General features: G+C 40.5%; 4 protein-coding genes across 4 annotated transcripts; 3 read left to right on the top strand and 1 right to left on the bottom strand.

The window, feature by feature from the left end:
* Positions 1-650: 650 nt before the first annotated feature.
* On the top strand, positions 651-1,085 carry SLT11 (Pre-mRNA-splicing factor slt11; the record flags this gene model as incomplete). Its single annotated transcript, XM_064820850.1, has 3 exons — positions 651-809; positions 868-1,002; positions 1,059-1,085. The coding sequence occupies 3 exons, from the start codon at positions 651-653 to the stop codon at positions 1,083-1,085; spliced, it is 321 nt and encodes a 106-aa protein (XP_064684770.1).
* A 4,008-nt stretch (positions 1,086-5,093) lies between these two features.
* HTS1_1 (Cytoplasmic and mitochondrial histidine tRNA synthetase) lies at positions 5,094-6,821 on the top strand (the record flags this gene model as incomplete). The annotated part of the gene is made up of 5 exons (XM_064820849.1): positions 5,094-5,312; positions 5,363-5,488; positions 5,553-5,585; positions 5,645-5,710; positions 5,766-6,821. 5 exons carry the CDS (start codon positions 5,094-5,096, stop codon positions 6,819-6,821), a joined length of 1,500 nt encoding a protein of 499 aa, XP_064684769.1.
* Positions 6,822-8,040: 1,219 nt separating this feature from the next.
* Positions 8,041-9,887, bottom strand: ATC70_001453 (uncharacterized protein; the record flags this gene model as incomplete). The annotated part of the gene is made up of 2 exons (XM_064820848.1): positions 8,041-8,269; positions 8,353-9,887. 2 exons carry the CDS (start codon positions 9,885-9,887, stop codon positions 8,041-8,043), a joined length of 1,764 nt encoding a protein of 587 aa, XP_064684768.1.
* A 229-nt stretch (positions 9,888-10,116) lies between these two features.
* ATC70_001452 (uncharacterized protein) lies at positions 10,117-12,851 on the top strand (the record flags this gene model as incomplete). Its single annotated transcript, XM_064820847.1, has 2 exons — positions 10,117-10,757; positions 10,823-12,851. 2 exons carry the CDS (start codon positions 10,117-10,119, stop codon positions 12,849-12,851), a joined length of 2,670 nt encoding a protein of 889 aa, XP_064684767.1.
* Between the last annotated feature and the right edge of the window lie 786 nt (positions 12,852-13,637).

Here is a 13,637-nt window from a genome sequence, read left to right as displayed (position 1 = left end):
ATGCTAATGGTCGAAAGGGGGTTATCAAGCATTGCAAGCAAATGTTGCTTCATGCCATCCAGCCTTAGCTTTACATCGGAGTTTGAATAAAATAGCCATGGCAACATTTGCATAAAACATGTCTTGTTTTCATCATTTACATTTCGCCAAAGGATCGTTTACAGAGAAAGAAAACTACAATAAACGTATATCAACAAACTTTGCTCCAGGATGGCTCAAAATCTAGGCTGATCTCATGAAAAACCCCTCTAAAATTAGTACAGTGTACTGCTTTTGCGGGGAATTCTCATTCTGTGGATTTTCTCATCCTCAGAAGATTGTACTCCACCTGTCAAATCAAGCAAACAGTAACGGATCGTAGGTGTAAACTGAATAAAAAAAAAGAGCCATTTCATCTCATACCCCCACCAACTTGTATATAGTAAGCCACCCAATGCTCTACCATACCATGTATCCAATCTCTTTCATCCCTAACGTCAAATGCCAAGCTAATCATCTCGACAATTGAAACAAGAAAGCATCAGCCATCATAGAGCAGAATGAACTTGTAGCAAGCAAAAACGTCACAAAAAAATTTTCACATTTTATATATTTCACTCAAGGATGCACTTTATAGCTCTCTCTCTTTCAGATACTGTCTATTTTTGACCATGAAGTACCTCGCCTCATACCTTCTTCTCGTTGCTGGTGGTAAGACCGCCCCTACTGCTGATGATGTCAAGGCCCTTATGGCCTCCGTTGGTGTCGAAGCCGAGGAGGAACGTTTGACCTCTTTGATCTCTGCCCTCGAGGGTAAGAACGTTGATGAGGTAAATTCTTCTAGAAATCCTTCATTGTGGCAACAAATCACTCACAATTTACATGTAGCTCACTGCTGAAGGTTTGGAGAAGATGTCCTCTGTCCCTACTGGTGGTGCCGCTGCTGCTTCCGGTGCTGCTGCCGCTTCCACTGATGCCCCCGCTGCTGAAGAGAAGGAAGAAGAGAAGGAAGAATCTGATGATGTAAGTTGAGTTTGTTGGCAAATGTGTGAAACTTTGTATTGATTTGGATCATATAGGATATGGGTTTCGGTCTCTTCGATTAAACAACTAACTTATCCATCGATTAATCATACTTCGTTTACCAATAAATCTTCTGTTTTATACGTTCCTGTTGTAGAAAACGAAACCACAAATATTTTGAAACGATTTATTGCACTCGATTATGCATTGCTCCACTGGAAAAGCGACCTTATATCGGCTGCACCTGCTGTTTGCTTTATCAAGATTTGGGATTGATGTCGACATCATTTGCTTGACGTGACAGCCTCAACGCTTTTTAGCAAATATGGCAATGAGAATGATTGATAAACTCAAAAGAGTTGAGTATGGTGACCAGCTTACATTTCGGATTTGGGCTCGCAATTTGAATCGACTAAATCTAACCGATATGAAAACCTGTACCGAAAACAAACTGAAGGAGTAGCCATACTAAGCTATTGTAGCTTTCGATTCGCAATACCCTTTTTACAAACTTTCAGCAGCATTGATTACCTTTATAATGAGTATGGCACTGATTTCGCCAGCCAAAATTGATTGAAATTCAGATTGTCATTTCTCACTCGAAATGGCAATTTTTAGGCCTTGAATCGATTTGAAAATCTATTTTGCCAGAATAAAACCTGGAGCTCGTCTTCCCTACAAAAAAAAAAAAAAAAAAAAATTGCCAGAATCGACTATATAAGTCGTCATGATCATCCCATACTCCCTTATGCTTTCTCAAAGTACTTTTCAAGGCGCATCGAATGGTGCTACTTGAAAGAGGTGTTTTGAACAAATTCACTGAGTAATCCTGGAAAATATGAAATAACGTTTTTGGTCAAAATATAGAGATTTTACATATAAAGATTGCACAAACAAGATTTCAGGAGTTGTCTTGGATTGAGAGAAACATTTTGGCTTAATACATATTATAGTAAAAGTCTTTATTATCAAGGTCAAAAACGCGATCGTTTGATTTTCGATGAAAAGCATGAGGGGTACCTTATGCTTTTTGGTCGATTTTTCACCATGTTTTTTTGGTCCCCAAAAAGTTGAGCAATGGTATTAGTAATCAAGTGCTAGCTCAGGACAACTGTGATGTTACTCTAGCGGTCTAAAGAGGCTTCTAACAAGAGAGATTGCTGCTTAAATTCATTATTTTATGAAGATAATCAATATTTGTGAAGCTAATAAGAGAAAGATTGAGAGTTGAAAAGTACTGCAGCTTAGCTTGGCTACCATTTAGTTGCTTCTGATGTTTATTTCTATAATTGATAAATTTATTCGCTATAAATTGGTCAAATACAAAATTGCCCACCTCATTCAAGTCCCATACTTTGAGTGTGAGCCTCAATAATAACATACATACTCTTATGTATACGAACGTTTATGTTTCAGATGTCTCTCTACCTTCGCTTCGCTTCACTGAGAACCAACCTGCGCAGCTGCAGCTCGCGCCACCGATTGCCCTTGCATATCTTATCAAAACACTACTACTTTTATTTAACCCTCCACTTATACGCGAAAATTCTTCATATTATCTGTGGATCTGACTCTTATGTGATGCTCTACATCCATATACACGTAGCTACTTCATATACAGGCAAGTAGTATACTGGTATAACCCTTTTCTAATCAAGAGTATGCCTTATACAGCAAAATCTGAGTGCATTTGGGCTGCGTTTTCTAGCGTTCAAAACCATTTAAGATTGCCAGAATAGCACCAAACAGTTGCCCTGAGCTAGTACTTAATTACTAATACCATTGCTCAACTTTTTGTGGACCAAAAAAAAACATGGTGAAAAATCGACCAAAAAGCATAAGATGCCCCTCATGCTTTTCATCGAAAATCAAACGATCGCGTTTTTGACCTTGATAATAAAGACTTTTACTATAATATGTATTAAGTCAAAATGTTTCTCTCGATCCAAAGCAACCTCTGAAACTACTTTTATGAGGCTTTTATATGCAAAATATGGCTATTTTGGCCAAAAACCTCATTTCAAATTTTACCGAATTGCTCAATAGTTTCAGTCAGAACACTTATTACAGTTAGCGCAATTAAAAGCGCCTTGAAAAGTACTTCAAGAATGTACTAGGAAGCGTAGGATGATCATTACAGTTTATATAGTCGGATATTACAAAATAGATTAAAGAAGTCGAAAAAAACACGAAACCTGTTCAATCTTGAGCAGAAAAAATAAACTGAGTTTGAATCAATTTTAGCGATGGCGTTGCTGCTGGCTGACCTAAATGCCTTTCTTTTGATGACAATGATGATTGCGATGCTGATTAAATGGGGATCATGGAACAGAAACGACAATCGTTTAACGCAAATACTTTTTTTTGAGGTGCTTTGTCTTGTGAAGATGTATTTTGCAATGGCAATGTCTCAGAAAAGTCGCTGTAGATCTTACGCAAGTTCAGTATTTACTTATGACCAGCTTTATGTCGCCATCTTATTAAGAGCATCAGCAGCAGCGAATGATATGACAATTCTATCACCAGAAATTGGTGATTGTGATGTACAAGTGCTGCATAAAATTTGAACTTTCTTTCACATTGTCCCAATAATAGGCTTCGTTTGGTATCAGTGTAAGCAAAAAGGATGCTGAGGGAGATACATCCTCTCCTCCTCCTGGTTCTGATATAAGCTTTCTTTTACTAACTAATTATACATTGTTTAAAGTCTATTTGATATACCAAAATTCTATTATATCTGATTTAAATGTCTTTGGCGAGAGCCCGCAGGGCGACGCTGACATCGAGCGTAGCGAGATAGATCGGCCAGTATTACATATATTAAACTAGCCATGAGTTTTTATTTTATAAATGAGATCATGAAATAGCAGGGCTTTGTGTGCCAAAGAAGCATTAAGGTGCCTAGAAAATGTTCCAAATGAGCTGAACGAAAACTTCAACCCCTCAACAACCATGCAAATTAGGTAGGATTCAGGTCAGTCCTGACATTGAGAAGAACACCTTTCACCCCTCCAAAAGAGATAGCTACATTCTCTAATGAAAAGGTTCTCGCCCGAAGATAGTAAAGAGGAACGTAATGGCAGCTATCCTCAATAACGCTAAAGAGCTCTATCTTCTCAAAAAGAATTGCAAACCTTTTTGAATACCTAAATAGGAATAAGCGAGCGGTTCTTCGTAAAGTGCATCTATTGCAGACTGAGACAAGGTGGTACGCAATCTCGTACATTGCCAGCCATTTAAATTGTCAAAGGAATTAGTTATACAGCATTTAAAATAAGCGAACAATATATACCTTCCAAAGTTACTACCTCAACCAAATAGAGAAGAACACCTTTCACCCTTTCAAAAGAGATAGCCACACTCTCTAATGAAAAGGTTCTCGCCCGAAGATAGTAAAGAGGAACGTAATGGCAGCTATCCTCAATAACGCTAAAGAGCTCTACCTTCTCAAAAAGAATTGCAAACCTTTTTGAATACCTAAATAGGAATAAGCGAGTGGTTCTTCGTAAAGTGCATCTATTGCAGACTGAGACAAGGTGGTACGCAATCTCGTACATTGCCAGCCATTTAAATTGTCAAAGGAATTAGTTATACAGCATTTAAAATAAGCGAACAATATATACCTTCCAAAGTTACTACCTCAACCAAATAGAGAAGAACACCTTTCACCCTTTCAAAAGAGATAGCTACATTCTCTAATGAAAAGGTTCTCGCCTGAAGATAGTAAAGAGGAACGTAATGGCAGCTATCCTCAATAACGCTAAAGAGCTCTACCTTCTCAAAAAGAATTGCAAACCTTTTTGAATACCTAAATAGGAATAAGCGAGTGGTTCTTCGTAAAGTGCATCTATTGCAGACTGAGATAAGACGACACACAATCTCATATGTTGCCAGTTGTTTAAATTGTCAAGTAAATTAGTTATGAAGCTTTTGAATTGAGCAAAAGCGACCTTGCCACAACTTAGGATATTTATTGCCATGCAGTAAATACGTCACGTTTTTCCGCTACTGAGATTGGCTTACGGATATACTCACATTCTCGCGTGTATCAAAAGGTGAACACGCTTTAGACACAATCCGCCTCTTCAATCATGGCAGAAGCAACTAAAAAAAAGGGAACACTTACATCCATTATTAAAGATAATATCTCCAGTCCTATTTTCGACGTTAAGATCTTGCGCGATTTTGATATCCGTACGAAACTGCAAGCGGAGCATGCTTTAAAAGCAGCATTTGCAAATGCACGAAACTCCAAGAAAATCAACAATATCGAAAATTTGGTCGCTCAGTATGAAAAGTTTGCCTACAGTGTAAGATGCGTTGAAATGTGTTTTGTGCCAATGTACTTAGTGCATGCTAGTTTATCAACTCGAGCACTGCTGCTGTATACTTTGGGACATTCAATGCTGAACAAGAAATTATACAAGAGGAACAAGAGCGCGATTCTTATCATTCGAGCGTCAAAAGACAATATTACCAACAGCAGGTAATATAGATAATCTTACAATCTTGCACAAGATTATTTATTGACAACAATCCTTCTCTTTTAGAAGAATGTCATGAGCAAGAAACAGAAAACAGAGGTAAGTTACTTTATATCTCTGATTTTTGCTAGATAGCAAACGTATTATTGTCTTGAAAGATTAATCAAGCGGAGGCCGTGGAAGATCCATTCGATAGTTGTCCAGTTGTATCATGTTCTAATCAGGTAAGGTAGATCAACTAGAAATACATCAGCCAAACGGACTGACATTAAATCATAGGTATCTTCGAGAAGCTTCTCTATTCTCAAGAAAGGGCAAGTATATGAATTCAGCGTCCCAGCAGCATACATTTCGTCTCCCCATAAACCATATGTTCAAGAAAACGACAAGCAAAAGCTGGAAAACCACTTTGAAATTCTCTTAAAATCAAGCCAGACAAAGGATTGCTCAACAGCCACAAAGAAAGAATTTCACCACTGCCAGCAAACTGCCAAAACCAATGCTTGTCTACGCCGGACAGAACATCATTTCACTTGGATCCAACAGTGCCTTGATCTCCCATATGAAGCATTTGACGAAAGCGTGATAGAAATTTCTCGTGCATTCAAAGAAGACAAGCTTATACAATTCATGAAATTTACCTTGTTGGATTTCTGGGCCAACACGTATCGCCCTATCCCTATCCCCAGCAACAACGAAAGGACTATTTTTGTTGAAGCATTTGTTCCCATTTTCAAATACTTTGGCAACTTTACGAAAACACTAGCCTTTGTTTGGTGTGAGAAACAACTCAACGCAAATGCTGTCTGGTACATGATGACTGATTATAAGAAAACCGGTCTGAACAAGAAGTTCGTGGATGGTGTTGGTCTTACCTATGACACCCTGATCAGCTCATTGATTATCGAAAGCTCTGGTTACAATGAAAAAGAAAACGTTGAACACATGCTGGGCGATACCCTCAAGAACCTGAAAAACGCCACAGATTGTTTGAAACACTTGATTTCAGAATACAAGGCTGCCTCATATACCACATTCAAAAAGGTCAAAATCTTCTCCGTGCATATCATACAAGATACAATGACGCTGATACAATACTCTGTTATGACCCCTCAAAAATGGCAAGCCATCGAGTGTCGCAGTGCTCTGGTTCCGCTCGTGTGGGAGAATCGTGATAACTTTGTCAAGGTATTTGAGCTGTTTTCGTTTCTTTTAGAAAAGCTGAAGGAGCAAAACAAAGTACTGCAATTGCTGAAAAGGGAGCATTTGGGACTTGTTGAGGTTGCTACAGGTGTTTCTGTGGAGGATGTTCTAATGCATCATGTCGAAGATTAGCTTGTCCTCCCCCCCCCCCCCTTCATTCTCCACTATTGTATATATTATCTTTAGCCAAGAACTGTGTTATGCCTCGTATATAATCTCTATGCAATAAAATTACCACGCTGTAACCATCGATTACGTGTATTCGATCTAGTCAAACAATGTGAATTGAGCTTCCTCTGGCAATGGAGTGTGTAGCAAGAGCGTTCCATCATAAATAGAGACTTTACATTGTTTCTTAAGGAAGGATGGCTCTTCGTGCAGTCTCCATGTTGCACCGACCCAAACTCTGAACTGACATAAACACAGCATGAATGCTTTCAGATCAAGTAAGTGTAGTATACTAGTAACACTCATTTGTTTGGGTTTTCGGTTGTTAAGAAAGGATCTAGTTCTCGATATCTATCTGTGTCCATCAGATGAAGATGTACGGGCATACAAGCTGATATATATTTTGACAAGAGATATGCTCCAACAAGTGTAAATGTAATTAATTAATTTACCCTACTGTGCTACTTTCTATTGATAGCCTCCTCCAAATGCTTCGGATGAGAGATTTTTACAGACGCGCATGATTTCAGAAGCCTTTGCTGATGAAATGCAGTGCTTTGTTAAGGCAGTGTAACATTAAAATTGCCATTCACATCAAATTGCAGCTTACCATGGACATCATCACTTTTTGCTATTTGTAGTTGTGATGCTATTAATAGAGATGCTTTATCAAAGGCATACGCTACATTTATGTATGTGTGTATCACATAACGTTCAATAAAGCTAATGATGATCAGCGAATGCTTACAACGACTTCACCCGACAAGAGCACTAGAAAAAATAGTTCACGGTGATCTATTCCGTTTCAAAGTATACGCTATCCTCAGTATACAGATTGATCTAGATGATGAGCTGAATGAATAAAAGATGAGCAGCATAATAGCATCCGATAAGAAAGCCTGTCCTAAAGTATGATTTGACATATGAATTACATACGTTGATTAGCAATGAAAGGCACATTTATTGAGGCACACTCATTGGCTCCATGATTATCATACAACAAAGTTTTAATACATTCGAGTAGCACAACAAGATACCTCATCAAATATTTGATACTGGGTGAATACATGTAGCATATACATTTGTCTTTATTCAACATCATGGCCGGGATAGATGTTCATTGGTAATATACAAAATGCTTTTTTTTTTATCAGTATTATGATCTTCCAGAGAGCACAACGTTCTAGACATCACAAAGGTCGGCCAACTTTCCTTCCCTATCTAATGCTGACAGACGATCATAGCCACCCAAGCTTTTACCATGTTTGAACAAATTGGGGAACGTACGCTGGCCTGTCAACTCAATCAAGGCATCCTGAATTTCATATCCATTTCTCTGACGATCCACTTCAATGACCTCAATGTGCTTGCAGTACTTGGAAATTAGTTGTTTGGCTGCCATACAGTAAGGACTAGAAAAAAATAAACGTAATAAACACAAAACAGAAATCAGATTCTTGTAAGACCATGACAAGCGTATCACAATCATATTTACCAGTAACTTTTGCTATAGAGCACAACGGGATATTTGCGCAACATGGTTTCCACCCATGTTTTTTGGGGATTAATCAGCCGAAGCGTGTATAACTTAGGTGACATTCTGAATTCAATGGGTGAGATGTCGTGGTTCTGGATCGATTTCTTGTATGCGTCTAACGATTTGAGCTGTACTCTGTCCAATCCATATGTTTCGTCAATGATCTCAAACAGTGCTGTATCGAACAAGTCTGGTTGTGATGTGATGATGTGGGTATAACGTGTCTCCAAGTAGTCGTCTTGACTCTTGTGCGTCTCGTTCTTGGAGTAGGACCAATTGGGGTTGGATTGGCCGTAGAGCGATGCGCCGGTCATGGCGGTATCAGCATCCATATGCACATAGACATAGGGCTTATTCTTTTCAATTTCATGCAATGCATACAGAGCCTCTCCTCCGGGATAGTTCAAGCGAGAGATTTGGAACATGGTGAGTGCAATAGCAAAGGAAACAGCAGCACCCGCCAGCATAGCCAAAAGCGCAATGCGATGTAACCAAGAACGAGGAGCGGCCCGAATGGATCTCGAGATGCAAGTAGCAGCAGCAGCAGTGAATACAGGGATTGTATAGATAATAAACCTCCATTCCTTGTGTGGCAAGAAGGAGAACACTGCAATGTAAATGATCATGGGCATCAACATGCGACGCACACGTTCATTTGTAACAAAACTCAAGCATGCTAATGGGTATGACACGAGCAGTAAACGAGGCAAGAATGAGGCAAAATACGCATGAAAAGGCAAGGTGCCCCACTCTGAACTCTTGTTGAGAATCGCATTAAAGTAAAAGACCATACCCTCGGGCCAAAGCCATCTATTCCACAGGTACGAATCAAGGGGCACGGTGATGAGCAAGCTGATGATGGCAGTAGTAACCATTTGCTTCAAGACGCTGGACAGAGAGATGGTCGCATGGAGATATTCACTTATCAACAAGATGATCAGCAAGATGCCAACTTCAAATCTGAACACAGCACCAGCAAATGTAAGGTACCGGATCATCCAGTTCAAATGATATGTACGACTACTGGATTGGGACAAGCTATACAGCCAATGAGACAGGCCCAACTCAACCCATGGCAAGGCTAACGTATTTGGCAAAGTACGAGACGACCAGAACACGAGGTGGAATTGACAAATTATAAGCATAATAGTGATGTTTGCTGTAGTTGAGCCGAACAGAGATTTGACACCAGAGGCAAATTGTCCCAATGAGAGAACAACACCTGCTGCCAGAATAACACGCACCAATACTTGTTGATCCATGGACGATAAGTGGGCGCATTGAATGACGGGCCATGCCATGACGCTCAGAAGAGAGGCGCCTGCAAATGTACGCGGCACGACACCGGGAAACTGGACATGGTCAAACTGACCTACTTGATGAATGATGTCGTAGGTCGCCTGCAGATTGAAGCTCTCCTCGACCTTTGTAAATGGAGCAAAATAAGCTTCTGAAACTATCAGTGCAAATAAGCAGGCTAACACGAGTTTCATTATGTGTTTTTGTATGAAGAATAAAAAAGAGGAATTAATGTTTTACAAGTTGGGTGCAACCATTAATACTCCACTTTTCGAGTAACATTATATAAACAGTAAGCAAATCTTTAGTCTCTTTGAGCTAACCCTCTTTTTTTTTTTTTTTTGCCCCAACTCTTTTTTTTGTTTTTGTTTTTTTTCTTATTTCACCATTATTTTGCAGCTACTCAAACAGAGAATTATCATCATGAAGGATGATTTCAAATCACTAGAAATTGAGCCCAAAGAAGGGTATCTGGATTTCATTGGCCCAGCAAAGCTACATTCAACAGCACAGTCCAAAGTTTTAAAAGGACATGTTCGATTCACGCTGATCAGACCCACCAAAATCCGCACCATGTCGGTCAAATTCAAGGGATTCAGCAACATTACATTGAAGCAGCCATACAACATCGAAATGACATGTCCTTTACTGCCAAAGCTGAAGGTGCCCTTGTTTGGAAAAGCCAATTTTCCGGCTGGAGATCATGTCATACCATGGGAGCTGGATATACCCAACATCTATCCTAGGAGCTTGCTGGCTAAACGAGCTACCATCCACTACAAAGTCATTGTGTCCATTTCCACCGGCATTGCAAGAACATTGACTGCAGAATATCCAGTCGTGCTAAAGAGACATTTACTGCCCTACAAGGAGCTCTCTCCATTGATTGAAACAAAGCTGTACCAGAGAACGGTGCCTGGAAAATTCCACTACGAAATCGATGCCCCGCAAATCGTCTGTATAGAACAAGAGTATATACCAATGGCTATCAAATATGTCAGCATTGCCAACCAAAAGCCAGTGCAGTCGATCCGAACTCGCGTTGTTCAGATTGAGCTCTACAGGTAAGCTTTGTCTTTATGTGCTTTTTTCTAGTTCATGTTTCTAATCAGCGCATACGCTTCGCTAGACGTCAATCCCTCTCAAAATCAGAATCAGACTTGACAACCAGCAACAGAGACTCTCACATATTCGATCTCGACAAGAAAATTGCTGATTTCGCACAATACAAAGATACCCACATAAAATACATAAAAAGAACAATACCTGCTCTCATTCACCTGCCGGATGCATCCACCTCAGCCTGGAAAAGACCTTGTTTGATCCGACACAACCTACATCCCTATCTCAGCTACACATTGGATTCGCCTCTTGTGTCCATCTACCACCAAATTGAGATTACCTTCCAATTCGGCATGAAGTATGAAGAAATCAAGACAAAGCTGCCTATCATTATTGCATCTATACCACGAAAAGATCCCACACAGACCCAGTTAGTAGACCAAAAGAGCAGTAATCTGATGATGAAGTATGCGTTTGAAGAGACGGCCAGATCCGAATTTCTACGCTACGAGCCGGAACTCAGGAAGTCAGCCAACCACATCACAGACGATGATCACAGCAACCTCAATGACGATAGCTTTAGTGTCCTTAGAGACACCAGCATGATGCCTATCACAAGCGATGAGGAGGACAGTGTGGTGAAAGAGCGTACCATGGGCGGCAGAACCACCCCTCTGATGTTTGTTACTGGAAATCCATCGAGAGCTCGCTCGCCTATGCCGGCTGTCAATACCTGCATGACTAATACAAGCAACATCATTCATCGACGCCTGCTGTCACCTACACCTGAATCATCGTCCATTTTGGATGTCAACAGCAACCAAAGACAACTCAAGAAATTTGCTTCAGCCTTTGATTTGAGCACTGCATCTGAAGAATCACCACAAATAGACGCAGAGAGAGAGCCAGAGGAGCGACCACGCACAACAACCCCTACCATGAAGCGATCGCACATGCATAGAAAGCAACTGCAGCCCATCAATGTCGATTTAGCAAATGGCAAAGAGACCAACCTGTTCAAATCCATGCCCTTTAACAGACTTCCACCACAAACAACACTGCCACCACCACCCGTGTCGCAGAAATCAGCCAGCTCAGATGTGCTACCCACTCTGGACCGTATGCAGCATCAGCAGCAGATTAGAAAAAACGCAAGACAGCAGCATCCACCCTTTGAGAGTGTTGCTGCAACGGCTATGGATGATGCCAGCAACGACGACTTGCAATCCATCTATTCTGAATCATCCCTATCCAGTAGTCATAATGCACCCAGCCTGAGCTCATCTGCCACTCTATCTACAAACAAAAGCCAGCCTACACTTCATTCTAGACCTCCCTCGCCGGTATTCAGCCCAGCTCCTGGACTACCTGCCACCATTGCACTGAGACCACATGGCGAAGGAGTGCAAGCAGTAGAAGAAATGTTCCCTCCTGACTCTGCTTCCATCATGTCTCCTGCCATGAACACAGTTGCTTCATCCACCCTCTTTTCACCTCGCACAACATACGCGTTGCAAAGACGTATTGCATTATCCACCATCTCATCATTGACCAATGACTCGCTACAGCTGGGCCCATCCATGCTATCTCCCAACAATATGAGAGGAAGAACATCATCTACTGTGGACCCAGACATACAGTCGCTGATGCACAGTAGTTTTTGTAGCAGCAGTTTCGGCAGCTTTGACTATCCACCTCCACCACCCAACAACAGATATGCCAACGCGCAACTGCCACCTATTCCAACCAATGCTGCCTCTCTTCCTCCTCTTCCTCCCCTTCCCACTACCACCACGAACGCAGACAATACTACTGTGAAAGCAAATAGACGCCTGACAAGATTGTACATAGACGATAGTGACGAAGAAGACTATATTGATAGGGGGGACGGCGTGCGCTCTCCATCACCACCTCCATTACCACAAATACCAACCAATATCAAATCTTACACTGCAGCGCATAGTAATTATAGCAATATGAGTGATGACAGTGAAATCAAGGATGAAAGTGCGATATCAGCACAGGATGATTGCGCCCCACCTAGGCTACCTCGATTATCATTTGGTAATGATTTTGGCATATCGCTTGGAATTTAATAAAACATACCATCATTTACATTGATGCGTGCGCTCCCTCTCTCTCTCTCTTTCTTTCTCTCTCTTCGCGTTGTCAGCGAATGCTTTGATCTTGGAATGCCCTAGTTCAGGGACCGAAAGCCTCGGCTCCATAGTTTGATTAATTTACTGCAATTAATTTAGGTTGAATAGGATATTAATGCATCTTTATGCATTGAATACTTTCAAATGCCATCTTTTTCGGATCGAATGGTTTGATTTAAGTCTGATTAAATTGGAGCTTGTGAATAACAGCTTGGAATATGCTTTCTCTTAGGGCCTCCGCCGTAATACAAAGGAGCATCTAAATATTTTTGGGCTGAACATATACTGTATAGCGCTTTATTATTTGAAGCAATTATATCAGCAAATAGTCAATGTTTATTGACTGAATCAAAGTTTGACCGCCTACATTCATACCACAAATGCGAATTGATATCGTATATTACACCACAGCGCAATATTACGAATGGGACTATTAGATATAGAGATCTTCTGAAAAAGGCTTAATACGGATCATCTTGAAAATTATTATAGTCTACCTACTGACCCCGTACTTATAGCGCTTGAACGCAATATTGGGTATATTGGTTCGTATAAGACCGAGTTGCAGAGTTACGCTTGTCTCTTTCTATGACGACGCACATGCTTGAGGCCCAGCCTGGCATTGCTTTACACTGTCTATATGTATAGTTGTAAATGCTGTCCTGCCAATATTAGGCAACGAGTTATTAAAGTTGCTTATTTATCATCTCTGATATGTATCAT

This window comes from Mucor velutinosus, assembly GCF_035048745.1.
Source record: "Mucor velutinosus strain NIH1002 chromosome Unknown tig00000041, whole genome shotgun sequence".
Lineage (NCBI taxonomy): Eukaryota > Fungi > Mucoromycota > Mucoromycetes > Mucorales > Mucoraceae > Mucor > Mucor velutinosus.
Note: the sequence above shows the minus strand (reverse complement) of the source record. Positions and strands in the feature narration are given on the sequence as shown.